The sequence below is a fragment of the Toxotes jaculatrix genome, chromosome 8 (genome assembly GCF_017976425.1).
Source record: "Toxotes jaculatrix isolate fToxJac2 chromosome 8, fToxJac2.pri, whole genome shotgun sequence".
Lineage (NCBI taxonomy): Eukaryota > Metazoa > Chordata > Actinopteri > Toxotidae > Toxotes > Toxotes jaculatrix.
In genome coordinates this window covers 23,316,824-23,336,565 of record NC_054401.1, presented here as the reverse complement: position 1 = coordinate 23,336,565, position 19,742 = coordinate 23,316,824, and the positions used below count along the sequence as shown (strand labels likewise).

Here is a 19,742-nt window from a genome sequence, read left to right as displayed (position 1 = left end):
ATTAATCATATCGGCAACAGAAAGGAGGTCTTAGCTCCGAGGTGTGATGCATGAGTGTGTGAATAAGACTCTCTAACTTCAGAGCACAGAACAAATTCATATGTGCACTTCATACTTCTGAAGAACTAGAGGCTGAAAGAGTGGAAAGACAAAAGATTAAACACTAACAGTAGTAAATTTTCTCTTGGTTTTCTTCAGGGTTCTGTATAAACACTTTAATGCAATCGACCAACACAGAGTTTCCGTGTCCCGATAAAGTCATTCTGGTTTTATTGTACAACCTCATGTATGCAGCTTTGGTAAGTGAATGTTATCATGCATAATGTGTCTGTGCTTGCATTTGTGGATTACAGTATTCACCTCTGCGCTTTTCTCAGGAGTGTCTATCCCCACCATGTTGTCTCGGAGAAGCTGCTGTAAGAGCTGCACCTGGGCAACGCTGAGGTAGAAATCCAGGCTGCTGGTCACGTTCACCTCCAGAGAGTGGCCACACACCACCACCTCCTAGAGAGATGAAGGAGATAGTACAGGGAGAATTGAAAAAAGGGGAGGTGGGCGGAGGGAAGCAAAAAACCCATTTAATAAGACATCAGGATTGTTTGTGACCTTGTGCACTGCCTCTCTCTAACTTTTATACTCTTGGTCTATTTACTTTCTATCTCTCCTCTATCTTGTTCCGTTTAGCTCAGTTGTTCCCCTCTTCTCTCTGTCCTATCCAGTGCCCCCCACCCTCCCCGAGCAAGCAGTTTAAACCTCTGCCTGGAGGCTACATCTAACAGGATATCACTCACTAACACTCTGGGCTGAACCACACACATGAGCCAGATCTACAGTAACTATGCACAATGGTACTGGCGACTGCTGTGTAAACATAATCTATTCAGACCTACTGCTTAAAAACATAAAAGGGCTGCTAATGTTTTATTCACTATCCAATGTAACATTAACATAACAACTGTTTTTTCTCATTTAGATTCATAAAACATATTAAAGGTATCAGTGTTATTGTTATTAGGAGCAGTACCAGCAGTAATTTTAACACATTAGGTCTTAATATCATGAGGTTACAATAATGGTTACAGAAAATGCTGCAGGGGTGAATGAAAATTGACTCTATATAGTTAAAGTAGATCACACACATTGCATAATATAATGATTACATTAATAATTTAAGATATCCGTTACATTTGCATGGCCAGCATGCATAAATGTGTTAGAAGCCGTTAGAGGCCAGCTGTGAATGAATATGACCTATTATAGAAATGGCTGTAATCTGTCTATACTTCATAGATCTGGCTCTGAGTCTTTATATCTCAAGGAGATATAAAAATCACATTGTGTGTGTGTGTGTGTGTGTGTGTGTGTGTGTGTGTGTGTGTGTGTGTGTGTGTGTGTGTGTGTGCCTGGATGGCTATTTTTGTGAGTTTTAGACCTTTGGACTGAGGCCATTTTTGGAAAGTGAGAACATTTTGGCTGGTCCTCACTTTCTGACACATGTTCAAAGGGCTGTTTGCGGTTTAAGACTTGGTTTTAGGACTCAAGTTGGAATTAGGTTTAGGTTGGGGTTAGGGTAAGGGTTGGGAGTTAGGCACTTAGTTGCGATGGTCAAGGCTAAGTGGCTAGGGAATGCATTATGTCAATCAGTGTCCTCACAAAGATAGAAGCACAAGAGTATGTGTGTGTGTGTGTGTGTGTGTGTGTGTGTGTCAGTGCAAACTATGGATTAGCTGTTATGCATTGTCAAGGGGCACGTTAGCGTGGTGGGACGAAGCATCAAAGAGGCAGGAAGTCTCAGAGAGCTGTGCCAGAAAACATCAGCTGTATAAGCAGAAAGGTTTGAACTCTGTGGGTCAAAAGCCTCCATTACATGGTGGACTGGCTGAGGGATTCCTAATGAGTGAGTTACTGTATGTTAAGAAGCAAAACGTAAATACTTCTGACATCTAACATAATCAATGTCTATTTTCATATGAATAACAGATTGTGAGAGTAATGGTTGCAATCATGACTGTAACAGGTCACGGTCAAAGGGCACAAGGTGTCAGAGTAAGTAGTGAACAAACTTCTACAAAGCAGATGAGGGGAAATACGCAGCCTATAACTGTGTGAGTTTCTTCGAAAAGCCTTGCTTCCCGTGGACCTGGGGTCATTGGTTTTGTCATGGCGCGGATAAAATTCTCTCGTGGAAAATTCGAAAACTTTTAAGACAAAGATGACATTTCTAAAAAGCTGTGCTGAGTCAATACTGACCTCTGCCTGCCCGCTGTCAGGGGAGAGGTTCTTGCTGAAGATGATGGCCGGGGCTGCGGTCACTCGAACAGAAAATTCAGTCAGGATTGGTGTCAGGATGGCCCGGCGCTCCTGGTGTCTCCTGATACTGTACGGAGAAACATACAGGATTAGACAGGTTCCATACCTAGTATGTCTCTATTAATTTTCTCTTAAAATCTAATAAAAAAACTATGGGATATATATTTCACTGGTTGTAGGAACATCTGGAGAACATAAGAACATCTCCAAGCAGCTCTAAGTATAATTTACCTTACAGAGCCAACAAGTGGACATTTTCATTCTAGAAGTATTTATTGCTTGATTTTATTTAAGTTATAAGTCTATTACCTTGGTGTTAAAGTGATTCTAGCACTACACTGCAATAAAAACAGCTACCATGAGGACCATATATTTATTTACTAATAAGTTGTTATGGTTTCTGGTTGTAAAATCTTTGTGAGACTGTGCCATCTGACAAGTCAAAACAACACAGTCAAAACCACAAAATGTTCACAACTGAGCTGTTGTTATGACCTTAGCTGACAGGCAGACACACATTTCAAACTTGTTCTTGCTTTTCAAATCCAAACCAGTAGGATCACAAGCTGAAGTCAAGAGACTTCAAAACTGATTTTCTCCTGCAGGCCTGACCTGTGAAGCATTTCTGGTATTTTTTAAATTTCTGGTCTAACGCATTTTAGCTGGATGCTTGAATATGGTTTTAGAGACAGAATGAGACGTTATTTGACAAGTTTCAATTGGGAACACCCCTAAATTGTATACACAAGATCAAACTGAGACCTTCTCACATCAACTCTCTCCATTTCACTAATGTTCATTCCCACAATCAAGTCATATTTGTGGGAACATTTGTTAGCAGTAAAACAAATATACAAGTGGGCTTTATAAGGTGGTGTTAATTGCCACATCTGCTGCTATTAAAACAATCAAGGGGTACAGCTTCCAATATTTATAGTTGGCCAGGATTATAAAAAGCCTTGTTTCTAGGTGGCCTAGAGTACAGTACTTAACCAGAACCAATATCATATTCACTTCTGCTACACAAATGTGCATTACAACTGCCCTTAAGGGATTATTTTCTGACACATTTCTTCACAGAGAGAGTCTGAGGGAGGCCTGATTCGGAGGTCAAATGATCTGTGAGGCCAATTGGTGTTGGCTAATCTCCCCTCAGACAGGGATTGAAACAACGAGTGTCTCATTGCAGCGGACAGGTGCTATCATTCACCAGCAGGGCTAAGAGGTGTGAGTCTCGGTTTACCAGTAATACGGGGGCCTCTGAGTGGGCAGCAGAACTCTGTGTGCCTGTGTGTGCGTGCACCTTTTTAGTGGGTGTGGAGCAAACAAGAAAAGATGTTTTTTCATGCAGAGCTACATGGCGTGAACAGCGAGTGGAGATATCAGTGGCACGGACAAAAAAGAGAGAGGCCTGCGTGGGGTGGCTGACAGGAGGGGAGATGGAGAGTTCACAGCTCCCTGACACAGGGTCTTTCCTAGCCGGCAACTACACACTGTGACGAGGACAGATCCTGTCAGTGGATCCATGGTGCTGGAATTTCCTCGCAAGACCTCAGGAAGCCAACTGAGGCCACTGCAGATCCGCAACTACTGGAACTGAACCCAGAAAACTGCAGAGTGAACACGCCGTGAATCCAAAGCTGGACGGGGGGCGGGGGGGATGAGGGAAAGGTGTGAACTTTGGAAGTGCTGCGTGTCAAAACTAATTACAACCGAGGTGGTGTATTTCTGCCGGTGATTGCAGCAGACAAGTAAAGCTGTGAACTTGACTCTCCTTTCCTCAGTGTGTTGGAACATTCTAAATCACATGTTCAGTTATGACTTGGTCGGGTGGTGACTGAGGCTGGGGGGTACACAGCGCAGCACACAGTAGTACAGCAAAGCCCATTTTCCAGCAGAGCCTCCAGTGCTGTTCCCTGCCACGGCAAGGAGAGAGGGGAATGAGGAGGCAACCACAGCCTCCCTGAATGATTTGTTTGGAAGCTGAGAGTGAGAGTCAGGGCGAAATTCACAAACCTCAACAACGGCGGCAGCTTTGACCTTCTCAGTGTGACCACACAGTGACACAAGTGCTTACAAGTGTGAATTTTAATTATTTGGATATGAAAATGAGAGATGGGAGAAAACAGTAAAACAGAGATCCACATGGGACATTTCAACAGACAAATTTAGATGCGGTCTGCGGCTAAAACCTTCTGATTATTAGATGATTGATGACTACACACTAGCAACAAGTCGCTGTGAGAGTGACCCTCCTCACAATATAATACTGTGTGTTAATCCTTTGAGTACAAAAGTAACCGTTCAGCTGCAGGTTAGGTCATCCTATAATCAAGTTCTGAATAGAAAAACAGACATACTGTAGCTATAGTATGTCTAAAGAAAGTTGAGTCTTCTCAAAAGGAATCCAGCATCTTCTGGAGCCCAAAGTGTGAGCCCAGTATCTCACCTCATTGCCCTTTCAGACAATCTGGTCTTGGCACGAGGCCCAAGCAGCCGTGTTTTTATCGACAGAGACATATTGAGAGTAAGAAAGAAAAACCGTAGGAGGTTTGAGCCTCAGATTGCTCATATGAGCTTGTCAGACTCAGTAGTAAGAGTATAAGACTCTGACATAGTTCCAGATCTGCTACTTAAAAGGGCTGTTTAACAACAGACCCTGGCTGCAACAGTTGAAGGTCAAGGCAAACAAGGATTTTGGGATAGATGGTCAAACTTACCGAGGAGACAATCAGGGTGGTCTGAGATAGAAATGGTTAGAGATACTATCCCATAAGTCCATTACACACTAAGGCTCCACTTGTTTGCTCAATCGGAGTGAGATTTGAATGCACTGACCACAAAAGGAGCGGAGAAAGCATTAGTTATTTTCTATTAAAACACAAAAGCAACAAATAGGAACAAAGTGAAGAACACATATAAACCAAAGAGTCTTCCTGGACCCTTTATAAGCTGAGCTCCATTCACCAGAATGGAACAAACCTGTTTGAATTTACTTTAGCCATCCTTTTGTAATAATGCTTGCTCTGTGATTTATACAGGTAAAGAGGTTGGATTCAACGGTGTAGTCAGCACTTAAATTGTAACATGACATGAACCTAATTCCTCCCTATGTCTGCCCTTTAAACAAAAAGCCATATTTCCTTGGGCAAGAAGAGGTTAACTCACTGACATTTTCGAGTGTTTTTGTTGGGCACTGTCTGCCTTTATTCAAAAGCATACAGTAGCTAAACCCTAAACAGGAAGAAGAAACTGTAAGACGGGCTCTCCTTTAAATAAATCTCGAGTGGTTGTCACAATAAAGGATCTTACTGCAGTCTGAGAGCTGAGGGCTCAGCATTAGTATCACCAGCAACAGCAGCAGTCTGGGTTTTCCTGGCAGCCCTCCAAACACTATCATACTCTGTGTGTGTGTGTGTGTGTGTGTAAAACATACAGTAAAGAAAATAATGTTCATAATGATTTGAATGAGGGTTTGTGTGCGTGCGTGTGCACTGCAGAGTGTGTCTGGTGTGAGTATCTCAGCCAGCCTTACTCTTAAAGCTCTGATGACCTGAGAGCTCTCAGTCTCAATCAGGCCCATGTTGATTTTGTGCTGCATTCTTCCACAAGGCTTATTTTTAGTTGACAGGGAACAAATCTGGACTCTCTGCCTGTGATTCTGTGAGTTTTGGGTCTGTTCCCTCTCAAAACATGAGCGGAAAAAAAGTGTGGGGCCAAACAGGCTGTTACACTCATGCTTGTTTTAGCTCCCGAGTCTATAAAAAAAATGACAGGGTTTGTAATTATGACTGTGCATGGAGAGGCTCCATGATAGGGAGCTAACTCAATAACTGCACGCTGCTCCCACATTAAGACTGATGAGAGAAATTATGGGACATTCGCAGCAGATTACACACACAGCACCTGACAAGGGGTGTAAGCATTTAAACCAGCAGCAATGAGCTTCAAGCTCATGAAACTCCACTGTTGTTCAATGCTAATTAAAAAAATAATAAAAGAGCCATACACTTGCATTATGTAACACAGTCGTTAGTCATTAGGATACACTGACTGGGAACCATGAATGTACGGAAAACAGAAACGATGAAAAGTGCTTGTGTGTTTTGAACACTGGTTGCTGTATAAAATTTTGTGCCAATCCATTTTGCAGATGTTGAGATATTCCCCTGGATAAGTGATAAATTTCTGACCTGCTGGTGGCGTCAGAGGAGAGGAAGCCATTAGTGTTCATCTGCTGGGAACCATGAACGTCAGTACAAAATGTCATGGAAATCCATCTAATATATGCAGAGATATTTCTTTCTGGATCAAAGGGGTGGACCAACCAACCAACACTGCCATTCCTCAGGCCACGCAGCCATGGAAAAAAATAATCAGCTGAGCATTTGGATTATGATGGTTAAACAAGTTCATGTAGAGGGGCAGATACAGAGTGACAGTGACAGTGATATTTTGGGCCGTTTTTTGATCTGCCACGTCCTGAGAAAAAATAATGAGCAGTGTTTGGCTTGTTAAATGTATCACTTCACTTGTCACTCATTTTTCTTTGCTCACAGCCATTTTACTGTGAGTGCTGGTGATGGGTATGGTTATCAATGATTCTACCAAACTTTACAGATATATATCTCTATAGAAAAGAGAACACCTCGGTACCTCCTGACAACATGAACAAACGAATCGTTTAGCATCTTCCCTTCAGTCTTAACATGCAAATACTGAGGTGAGTCCTGACCTGCTGGCCATGTTCCACTCCAGGGCTGGGTTCTGGGAGTTCCTCTCACTCTCTGCTGATACTCCTCCTTTGATTCCCTCCTTCTCTGGCTTGAGTTGTTCCCACTGAGCTGTTCCGATGGTGATGGACTGGAGGTCGACCTGGTACTGACGGTCCTCCACCTCTGAACCTGGGTCATGCAGGATGCCGAGGTTGAGCGCACGTCTGGGGGGGAAGAGAAGGAAAAGGCTTTTTGGTTGGGTCACTTTACAAATCATATGGCGCGCTATTAATCCTAGAAAGCCCAGGTCAGACCGAGACTTAGATCTTGTCGACAACACACTGCATGGGGTAGTGCAGTCATATTAAACAAGCAGGTGTCCAAGTTCAACCAACCTCAATGTATAAAACATGAACAGGTTTTATTTATTGTTGCGGGGGTCACATTGGATCGGGCTGTACTTTATATAGTCAATTACAATGAAGCACATGACCCCTGGAGTAGAGCAGGTAGTCTGTTATACTGAGCCAGTAAAGAGGTTCTGGCAGTAGGCCCTAACCACTACTGACTTCTTTCCTCCCTTTGCCTGCTCAGTGGTTTAGTAGTAAGTTTCTTACAAGATGATTTATGACTAAATCAAAGTCTCTGGTACTTGTACAGCCAGACCTCAGATAAGTAACCCCACAGGCCTCAGGTGAAATAATTTGCCTTTTATATAGTTCTGATTCATGCCAGCTTATCATTAGCAGTAAACATTGCTTAAACCTCTGGCCTGACGCCACAGTAGTCTGGCGAGTGGGGATCTTACTGCCTTTCTTTTTCTATTTCTGTCTCCAGAAACACAGGACTTCTACAGTATACACAAACTGTAATATGGTAGAAGAGATGTAGAGATATGTCAGGAGTGGGCAGCACGGTCTCTGAACTGCTACAGTCAAGTGAGTAAAACTGTCCCATCAGCGCCAAGAAAAAATGATGTCATCTATTTTGCCTTTGAGAGACAAGATCCTGACGAATTCACGAGGCAACAGGAATAATCAAAATTCAACATCTGCATATGACATCAGGGCTTTCGCTTCGTTATGATATGTTTATTTGTGCTGGTGAATTCAAATGAGAGCTTAAATGGTATAAATAAGGGCTTAAAATGGCTACAGATGTAGTGGCAGCATGAGTAGTTTTATTTGTTTCTGCAACGTCAATGGTAATTTTCATATAGCGTTTCCCTTCCTCAGCCGCACTGGAAAGGCCTCTACCAGAGCGTGATGTTATGACAATAAGCACCAAGTACAAAAACAATGGCAATGGGAGATCAGAGGTGCATAACTAGACTTAGCTGGATTTGTTGACATACAAACAAGTGAAACAGATCCTTAATCAACATTTGGAACCACATTTATCAACAGAGTATAATATAAATCAAACCAAGAGCCCTGTAAGATTTGGGTGGGATGTGTCAGTCTAGATTCATTAGGGCTTTTGTAACAGTACCTCCATCACCCTCCCCAACCCCAAACTGTATTTTTCACATTAAACAAACCACAGTTACCTCATATGCTTTCCAAATTATCTCTTAACTTTAGCTTATTTAGGAGACTCTCTTACTCATAATCAACATAGCATGGGAGTCTGCAGCCAAGTCTCTGCATTGCTGAGCTGCAGGGTCATCTCCAATGACATAAATAAATATGATAAACATTTGTCTTGGTCATGCAGCCAGTGGAAACCAGTGTGATTTAATATCAAAAGACATATTTCAGCCAATCACAGGAAACGAGAGCTTCATTTCTGACAAATGAGGAAGGGAGGAATTTTGGAAGTTCCCCTTGGGGTGCAATAATAATTGAAGCCAGATTTTCTTGTTGTACATGTGGGGGGAAAACACTGGTGGTTTGACGTATCTGATCGGTCATGTAAAGACCACACTGCTTGGCCCAGAGGAGTCGGAGAATGCCTTGGGAAAGCGTGGCACTCACTCTGCCCGCCAAATACAAGGATGAAGTAAAAACATACGGAGCGAGGCAGGTGGAACACACCCTTCTGCTGAGTCTCTGGCTCCTCTGCCATTATCAGACATCTGCCTGCCACTGCCATGTGGTACATGACATGCCTTCGCAGCTGAGGAAGGGTGGTGTTGGTGGGGGCTTGGATGGGGGCTCGGAGAGAGGGAGAGAAATTTTCCTCAAACACAAGTACTTAGCTTTGCCCTTGTTCCCGAGCCAACCGTATTTTAATTGCAGGAAAAGACCACAGAAACATTATTTTTTACGACAAAATTCTGCTATTTATAAAAATGGATCAAAAGCTCTGCAGTAAGAACGCTCTGTTTCATGGCATTCATGGCTATTATTTTAAAAAACATTTCTCCCTCTTCTGACACAATTTAAATCCAATTTGACTCTGAAAAGCCACTGGGCCGATTTCGCATCAGAGCTGAAATATGAGGGCTCCCATCCAACATTATTATGGCTCAAAGTCAAAGCCTCCATCTAATTCAAGCCCTCCAGTGGGAAACAGCAGACAAAATATCGAAGACATGGCAGTGTTATGTATCTAGAATGCAGGACTTGGAAAGAGCGCTTCACTGGTACTTCATTGCTGAGAAAAAAAAAAAAAATAATGTTCAAAATTCCTCTGGAAGATACGCAGACAAATTTACAAATGGGCAATTAATTCCAAGTTATGTTCTTCTGTTTAGCGTTCTTTGGGTCCATGCGTGTGCTGGGCAGAGCATCAGTCATGATTTGTGTTCTTAAGTAGACGAGTGGGAAGACTGCGTGCTTAACGTGTTGCAGATTTGGGATTGCTAGATGAAGTGGTAATAGGATTCGAGGAGGAACCTTCTGGCTACGTGCATAACACATCAGTTAACACACACATTAGCTAATGCACACATGTATACACCAATAGACAACAAATAAGCTCCTGCAGACACACACTGCTGCTCCACGCCACAGAGGTATTAGGTGTAACCAGTGAGGGATTTACTTTGCTGCTGCACACAGCTTTGCAGTAATGTCCAGACTTGGAACATAGAACTTGCATGATAGCAGAGGATGAATCGTCAAAAAAGAAAAGAAAAAAGAAAAGAGAAATATAGTGTTGGAGTGTTACACGGATACAGAGTCATGCTGAACAGAGCCACTGGGTAAATAAGTAAAAACGTTTGTTGAAAAAGAGTGAAAGTGGAATCTTGGGAGAGCCTGATTACCATGCTGAGGTTTTGAAGGCTAACAGTGGTTCAAGGTTGTAAAACAAACCACAATGGGATCTGGTTGAGGTTCAGGGCTTGATGGTAGGAGTGTGGGAGCCGTGGGCTGTGTTAAAGCCTCTCGCTGAGGGGATCCTGTGGGGCAGGGTGTATCGTGGCTCTTGGCTTTCAATGGCCTCTCCCACCTCCCTCTCTCAACCGACATCCCCTGCCCCAGGCCAGCGGGGCAGGAAGCACCGGGGTAATACCAAGCGCCGCTGGCTTCTGGATCTCGTCACTCTGAAACCCGCAACCTGAACCCGCAACCCCAGACCTGGTTTTCACTTCATTTCCTCAACAATCACAAGCAATATATGTCTGGTTACACATTCGGCCGAGGCAGGAGTGTATGTAAATGTGTGTGAGTGTGCCTGTATATGTGTGTGTGTATGAGAGATGAGGCCCACTGCCTCGGCTCTCCTGGTTGAACACACATACTGAGTAGAAATTTCATTGAGATCTCAGGCTTAATTCGGCCAAGTCAAGCTAAATTAGGTTTGTACACAGATGTGCTATATTTCACGAGTGTTCCACGTCCTTTGTTTTGAGCAGACCCCGACTAATGTATATTTGAACTGAGGGAACACATGCTACGTGGATCACTAACGGTGCACGCCTTGCTGTGTCATTTCATTTGTTTTAAACCACTTTTTCAAACGCTAAAGTAACATCCAAGAGGCAGAGGGTTTCTGTGAGACCAATGTAAATAGTTTTTGTCATCCATAAATTCTAAAAACGAAAGTGTTCAATTGAGGTTTTGATATTCTTTCTCTGTGGCTCCAAATGTTATTAGCCAAACACCATTAGCACCCAGCAACTACTCCGTGGTATTTCTGTTGTGGAGAGGCCAAAGCTGCACAGTGGCTTCTCAATCAGTTTACCATGACTCCCAGTGGCTTAAAGCGCAGTCCCACAGGGTCCGTGTGTGTGCCGAGGGGGAATTCATAAGCATTATGATTCATGAAACTTGCAATTACTTAGTAAGTTAAGCACCCCTGCCTACGGTGGTCCGCTCTGAATTGCCAGAAATTCGGCGACTTCTGAGATGTGGATTTATGACCCCAGTCAAGTCCAATTGCTGTTAATTTGCATCTACCAATTACGGTAATTAAGGCTCTGAATTAGATTGCATAGCAGCCCTTGGAGTGAGAAGGGAAAATAATGTTGTGGAACAAGGCGAGTCAGCAGAATAAGACCCAGTCACTCAAGGACTTTTATGCTGCTGCTGCTACCAAAATGATTTTTGATGACTGAAGCTTTTTCAACAGAAGTCAAACACAGTTACAACAACAACAAAATATCCAAGACAACAAAGTTGTGACAATACTCTAAATTTGTCACTTGGCAATGACAAGGGGATTACTTTGTGTTTTGTTTTAAGCCAAGCTCAACAAGTCCAACCTATAGTTAATTGGGGTTTTTTTTTTTCTCACTGCTACAATACACAATAAACAGAAACCACTTTCCTGCATTGTGCCTTGGCTTTGATGTACTGACAAATTCCCATGACAAAAACTCAACAATCTATTCTTTTTTAGCCCAGCAGCATTACTCATCTCCACTGAGGCTCCCAACAGAAGCCTGTTATTCATTAAGCTGATTGCACTGTAAGACACTCATACTCGACCAATTATATCATATTTACATAAGATCTTAGGAGGAAACAATTACTTCTATATACAATACAAGCAGGACGAAGCTCAAGCTCATACCACCCTCATGACAGTGGTACATGATAATACAAAGCTGAGAGAAAGCACAACAGAAGAAGCCCCTCTGTTTACAGTGACATGGTGTATACTAAAAGACAGTGTTTGCACTTTGATTTCAACATATCTTAATTACAGGAGTCATTTATCTCCCACGCAGTTTACATGTCAGAAAAGTTATATTGTTATAAACAGGGCCAGTGTCAGACGTGTTGCTCTGCAGAGGACTGGCTAACATGTGCTTGCCATGATGGCCTGTTAAAGATGTCAGTCTGGCCGCTGTAATTTATAGGCTCATCACGCACTAATTCAAAACCTGCTTCTTGCATCACTGTTGCAAAGAAGCCATGTGTGAAGATTGTACAGATATTTCCTTTGGCTTCAATTGGTGCATTTCACAGAATTCACACATGCCAGTGACTATACACATGAAACTGCTAATCTTTCATCATACTCTGTGATTCATTGTGCAGCAAAAACATACACGTTTGCTACGATCACATGGTGGATACTGACTCATTTATTAACACATTATATCAAAAAGTATTTTTAAAGCCATATTATATCACATTTCTTTGGCTGTGGATCAGTTAGAATATGCAATGGCAAACATTTCTGAAGTAACTCAGACTATCAGACTAATGGCACAGATGTCGTCCTCATCCCCACTGCTCCTGTTCTGCTTAGCCTTACACAACACACACACTCACACTCACACTCTCACACACACACACACACACACACACACACACACACACACACACACACACACACACACACACACACACACACACACACACACACACACACACACACACACACACACACACACACACACACACACACTCCCTGGTCTGTTTAGCTTTAAATGTGCTCTTCTGCTGCTTCTGCTTGCATGTAGCTCTGAGCATGGAACATTCTTGGGTAACAGGGACAGTAATTCTCTGGCTTTTTAAGGGCATTGACTTCTTGCTGGATTCCTTCATACAGTAGGTACATCTGTAATGGATCCATTCAAAAAGGCACCTTGGATCCTCATTTGTGAACAACTGGAGTTGTGGCTGCTGCTGAAAATTGCTGGCAGGTTGTGTGTGTGTGTGTGTGTATACACATGCGTCTGTCTTAGATCTTCTTCTACAATATGCGCACTTGAAGTTGCTGTTGAGAATTACTACGAGTCATCTGTGTGCGCGTGCGTCACCGCAGGACAAAGCTACCATTTTTCCCATGAAACTGAACGGGCCAGTGCATGTGAAATCACTTCCTCTGTTAGCAGTAACAGATTTGAAATGCTTCCTCCCTTCTGTGAAAATGGACATAATGCTGCTTTTATAAAACATGTCAGGCAGAGTTTTAGCAGCAAGTCCCTGATGCAGAGGTGTGAAGGGAATGCCTTGCTGACTTCCTCAGACCTCAGATTGAAACCAGATTTGTGTCCCCACCAAGTAATTTCACAATGACGTAATCTCACCGCCATTTTAATTTGAGAGGTCTTATCTTTAATTAATCACTAAACACACGCATGGAATAGATTATTCATAACTGGCTGCAGTAAAGGACATGGCAGGGAAGGTCAAGGATCTGGCTTGCCCTCAGATGCAGTCATTTTCGTCAAGCTCAAGTAGAACAGACACATACCTCAATACTACTTTTACACTAATTAAAGGAAAATAATCCTTTTGTTGGCGGGAGATTCCAAATCCAAACCCTGCCCCTGGTCTCTCGCAAGGCACCTGGTGTGTTCACTGACAACTGACAAAGCCTGCAGTAGATCAAACTGCTTTAGAAACATAAAGGAGTCACAATCATCCAAGACCAAAACCATGCAGGCTGCACACTGAAGATAACTGATGATACTGCTACAACATTACTAATAATACAGCTGAATCTCACAAGGTGCATCAGACATATTGTCCAATAAACTGAGCACTGATGCATAACCCTCTCATCATTCCCAAGTCTTTAAACAGGCATAAGACCTCACGTGAATAAAAGAAAAACAAATCTACAGCGAAACTATCAGTGCATTACACATTAAGACATAATCCTCACATGCACAGGCACATGCAATATACATTCACTCTATGACATGAGTCTGAAACCAAGATGGTTACAGTCTTCAGAACATTCCTTGTGATTTACTTCTGCACATAAATTGTTCAATTCATGCTCTGGCAAGGAGGGTGTTTTATGGAGCTGTAAAATTAGGCTCACTTTATGGATCCAACAGCAAGAACCACTACTGTTTTTTCCACTTGATATTGATTAAGCGGTTCAGTACTGCCAAGCTGGTTCGCATTAGCGTACACACGGATGCTTTCTGTGTATTTTTGAAGATGCTCATTTTTATCTGTGAAATGAGGATCTTTGGCAGAGCTCTTTGAAGTTGATTACACACTGTTTACAGCAATTATTGAATTCTGACAAATGTTTAAAGCAGCGAAATTACATATCAAGGTCTTACCCTTCTTTGGATAACGAACGAACATTTTCCTAAACAAAGTCAGGGAAATGATGTCCATATTTGATTAGGTTAATGTATGCTACAGGTTTAGCAGACAGGCTGAACAAACATGTAATCAGATAGCTAAAACAGTAGGTCCTTCTTGTTGACGTTTGCCTTGACCTTAAACAACATTTTGTTCTAATTCAAATTTCCTTCCAGCAAACAAAAGGCAGAATGAAACAAAATACAATGACTTGCTGCTGGAAGCTCCCACATAATGGAATTAAAAACTTATGTCTAAATCACAAGCTTTAAGGAAAGACAGGCTGGACTTCGAGAATATGAGAGCAGATTAGAAACCCATGGCGCTGCCCAAGACTACAGCACTACAACCACTTTCTCATGAGATAGTGTCCAAATGCTTTTTTGTCAGCAAGGAAAAACAGCATAAAATAATTACAATAATCTGGGGCACACATGCTTCCTACATCAGCTAATTCTTCCTCCTCTGTGAACGACTGCGGAGCCAGTGTTTATAATTCTGAAACGGATCTTGCATTCATCCACACCGCCCAGTGTGTTTACACAAAGTGACATTTCTGTATGAGAGATTTCCCCCTTTTTCCCCTCTATCGGAGGAAATCACATGGGGGGAGTGAACTCTCTGTGCTTATCTAATTCCACTACTGATGTTGTTGATTTGGAGAGGGAGGGAGGAAAGGAGAAAAGGTAAAGAAATGGGATAGGAGAGGAAAAAGACTGTAACCGCATTTAAAATCAACAGGAAAGAAAATGTAAATGTAGCAGCAGTGCACTTAAAGTGAAAGAGGGAGGTTAATACTGCAGACTGAGATTCATCAGCTGCTGAGCTCTCACCGTGTAAACTGAAGGTAAATGGTTTAAACAGAAACTGTGTCCCAGTGAGCAATAGCTGACAGTAAGCCATCATTAATTTTATTATTTTCATCTGTGCTTTAATTCTGTGACACGTCAGCGAGGTTTGTTTGGCTTATTTCTTTCCAGAGGTAATACGTATCCAAAGCAGATAAATATTCATTGATGTTTAAAATTACAGGGTTGCCACCATAGCACCTTTGATTGAAACAATCTTTTCTGCAGAGAAGAAAATCTCCTCCACTTTAAATACCATAAAACATGTGAACACAAATCACTAACAAAAATCACTGTGACTGCATCATGCACTCATCACACCAGTCCCACTGCTTATGCTGCATAGCAAATGATCCAACTTCAGTGGGTTAATTGAGGTGAAAGCCTTCCTCACTTCTTGTATGGAAATATAAAGTGAGAAGAAACAGAGGTAAGGTGTAAGTGGACTCCTCTACAAGCATCTAGGTGGTTTGCTGAAATGGCTACATAACAGAGGGAGCTTCATCAGGCGAGGGCTGGATTAAAAGGCTGCGTTCAATCAGCCTCATCTGGTGCCTGTCATACTTTACATGTGGAATGACAGTGTTCTCTAGGAATCAGCCTGAGCCTGGCTGCTTGGTGTGTTTTCTGGCACCGCACCTTGTTCCAATAAGGAGGAAGAACAATGCAGAATGTGATAACCACAACATGGAGAGAGAAGCTAAGGGAGCTGAAAGACATAGAAAGCGATTATCTCCCTCAACAGTTTCCTGCTGCAGCACCTCACCTCCTGTTCCTTACTGTCCATTCTGTCTTTTGTTGTATCTTATCCACACATCATCTGTACATGATTCCCTCCACAATCATTTTCTAATTGTCTGCTTCTCCTTCTATCTCTCCTACCTCTCTTAGTATCTTATTCTTTTTTTCTCCTCTCTTGCCAGTCAGTGTTTTGGTACAGCAACTCTAGAACAGTGAGGAGGAAGTGGCCTCTGCGGGCCAGGCTCCTGACAAACCACAACTCTAAACAGGCAGTGCTGTGAAAATATGGCATTCAAACAGCACAATGCCAAAACTTCTGACCATCATCCAAACAGCTGCAGGCACTGAGAACCTTTAATGGGAAAAAAAACAAAGAGAAAAGGACAAAATAATAAAAGAAAAACATGCAAAACAGAGCTAAAGAGCTGTCTGCGTTGAGCTGGCAACCGGACTGGGCCTTGGTTTTATTAGAGGGAACTGAGAGATGAGAAGACGACAGCCCCCTGCGCCTCAGTGGAATGGAAGTTTATACCCCCTTAGGTCTTAAAAGCATACTGAACAAAAAAGCATGTTGTGTAGTCAGAGGCTGCAGGGAGAGATTGAGAAACTAATTGAAGGATGGTGTAGAGGGAAGGAAGGAAGGAAGGAAGGAAAGAAGGAAGGAAGGAAGGAAGGAGGGAGAATGAGTAGTGCTTCTGTTGAGCAGAAAATCTGTATAGCAAACAGTCCAGGTGTAAAAAATTAGAGGAGATGGCACATCAAACGAGCCCGTGTTCAGCCTCTTTCCTGTAGACCCTGGTGGCAGGAAATGCTGTACAGCATCCTGTGAGCTGACCAGAGAGAGACAGATGAGAGGGAGCAACAAGGAGACCAAATACAGTGGGAGGTGAAGAACAGAAGAGGGCAGATGTAGAAAATGTTCAACAACATCCTGCAGAGAAGAGGGAGAGACAGGGGGCAGAGGAGCGAGGATATAGAAACAGCAGAATGGGGAGTGGTGGAGGAAATTCTGCAGGACAGGGCAGAGAGAAGTGAGAGAGTGAGGAGAAGGGGAGGAAGCAAAGAGAAGGTAAGAGGGTAATGAAAAGACAAGAAACAACATCCTGTGTGATGACTTGGCACGTGGGTGGAGGGGATAGGAGAAGTGCAATGTGGGGACACATGACGGCTGAATCATGTATGGACAGGGGAGTAAAACAAAGCAGGCGTTATATGAGATGTTGAACTAGGCCCGTTAGGGCTGGGTGGAGAGGAAGAGGAATTAATTAAGGGCAAATAAAAATGATTCATGTCAAGAAAGGATACTGCAGAGAGCACATCAAAGTATTTGTCAGGGTTTAAAGATATAGTGCAGAAAATACTCACTGCCGACATGTTTTGTTTGTGCGCTTTTCATTCTATTCTATATTTAAAAAATAGAAATAAATTAAACTGTAATTGTGGCAGCAAAAATCCATAATTTGCCCAGTGGTGGCCCAGACAGGACAGTGAGGTTTGCACAGTGTGTCTCACTGTGCTACCTATCCAACATGTGCCTGTCAGCTGGAGCTCTCCCTCAGCCTTCAAACCAGCCTTCTTCTTAAAAAAAAAAAAAAGAAAGAAAGAAAACCTCTCATCTTTAAAATGCTAATAATATCAATCCATTACCAGGCTACACATAATGTGAGACCTATGAGAAAAAAAAAATGTCCTTTCAAAGCTCTTCACATGCCTTCTCAGTCGAAGAGAGGATGGAAAAATATCAAGGAGGGAACAATGATTCTTTAAACACTGGCTCCTCGTCATCACTGAGGAATGGAGGGAAGTCTTGCCAACAGTTGGACATTTCATTTCAGCAAAAATATATGGTGCAAAGCATATTTGCTCGAGTTAATAATTTTTGCTCCGCTTACATGTGTGTAACTAGAGACGTGCATGCGTGCAATGATAAAGTGAAGGGGTGGGGTGTTGATTGGAGGTCTGTTGTGTGTGTGTGTGTGTGTTTGTGTGTGTGGGGTAAGTTATGGAGAGAAGAAAGGGGACCACCGCAGTAGAGATGTCTACATGGTGGCTTCACATTTCCCTCTGTGGTTCCCTCAAACCTGCAGCTGAAGTAACACGACTGACATTCACATACACAGACACACACACACACAGACACACACACAGTTCTCTGTTGTAAAGCTTTATCCTCACCCTGCTCTTACCTGCCAGCTCACTAATCTCGAGCTGTAGTAAGTTTAAGTGAACACTTGTTGTGTGGAGAGTCACTTTCTTTGTGCCGACTTTGGGCAACTACACCACTGTACCTGATTTGGACAGTCTATAAAATCTAAAACCATAATCTGCATTCTACATGTGGTTCATACAGACACTCAGAACAGCACAAACGTGGGATCAACCAGGAGTGTGGTCCTCAAACTACACAGAAACTTAAACAGTTACTGATGCATTAAATCTTATTACAGGTACATTAGTAAGGACTGTTAAAAAGTCAATGCCTCAAGACCACAAGAGCATAACAGAGAATATTCAGTTTCCACAAACTGCATTCGCTTACTTAAGACAAATATTTGTGTGTTACGCAAGATGGTATAAAAGTGGTGGAACAGGACCAAAACATATGAACACAGAGGGACAAATCAAACACATGTATCTGAGTTGATAATATATATTAAATAAGCTATTTGGTATTGAGCAAGAAGCATTAAAAACAACTGTTAAAGACCAGGAGGAGGAAGACAGTTCTCAGCCCACTTGAGTGCCAGCCTCTGGTTCTTTCAAGTCTGGTTGGACCTCCTGGGGTTGTAATGTGCCTCTTATTACACAAGCATTAGGCAATTACACCACTGTTTTCTCAGAGCTTCCCAGAGCCACAGAAGAGCTTATGGCTTCACACATGGACATCTGAAAGCATCTGCACGTTCCTTCTTTCTTGAGGCAGACTTCTTTTTCTTTTTTTCTCTCTCTCTCTCTCTCTTTCATACAACTCGATCCTCCAATTGCCTCTGCTCCGGTCGGACGTTCTACTGTGTAGCCTGCTGCTAACTGCTGTTTGGCAGGAGACTACTGACCACAAACACACATATACATGGACACATGCTTACCAAAATACACACAGGACATTACTGTGAAGAGCTGTAAATATACAGAAACTGAACATATAGGTTTCTGTTCCTGCTGAAAACACATTACAATACAATCGCACACTACCATATTTACAATCCTGTATCAATGCAACTATTCTGTATCACATGCCAAAGAACTAAACTCCTTACAACCATAACAGCACTGCACTCTAACTACACACAAAGCCTCACTGCTGTGAGGAAAAAACGTTGCCAGAAACTCTCCCTCCAAATTTATCGTCCCAGGCTTTGCTGTGCAAATCGACACATGGCTCACGTTCAGATATTTCCATGGAAATCCTATGGAAAGAAACTAGACAAAGAGGAGACATACTGACTATCAAGTAACTAGTAACCCAGTATTCCTACATTCCCCTGACAGTCCACCTGGCCTCTGATACTGCTGTGTGACTGGCCAGTCAGTCTCCCTGTTGTCAGTACAATGAGCGCTTCAAACCAACCACACAGGATGCCAGAACATCAACATGTCATGAGCAGGGAGAAGAGGAACTAAAACATAATAATGCACAAGGCTGAGGTCGGACTACACACACACACAGGCACATACACAAA

General features: G+C 42.6%; 1 protein-coding gene across 3 annotated transcripts in view; it reads right to left on the bottom strand.

Annotated features, from left to right (window-relative positions):
- The window catches only part of LOC121185668 (vacuolar protein sorting-associated protein 13B-like), a 362,080-nt gene that overhangs the window by 151,586 nt on the left and 190,752 nt on the right, over positions 1 to 19,742 (bottom strand). For all 3 annotated transcript variants that reach the window (XM_041043972.1, XM_041043973.1, XM_041043971.1), the window contains exons 32-34: positions 7,046 to 7,249; positions 2,251 to 2,377; positions 361 to 504 (exon numbers count right to left, since the gene is read on the bottom strand). In XM_041043972.1, the coding sequence (XP_040899906.1) occupies positions 361 to 504; positions 2,251 to 2,377; positions 7,046 to 7,249 (475 nt within the window). The remainder of the gene's footprint in view (positions 1 to 360; positions 505 to 2,250; positions 2,378 to 7,045; positions 7,250 to 19,742) is intronic.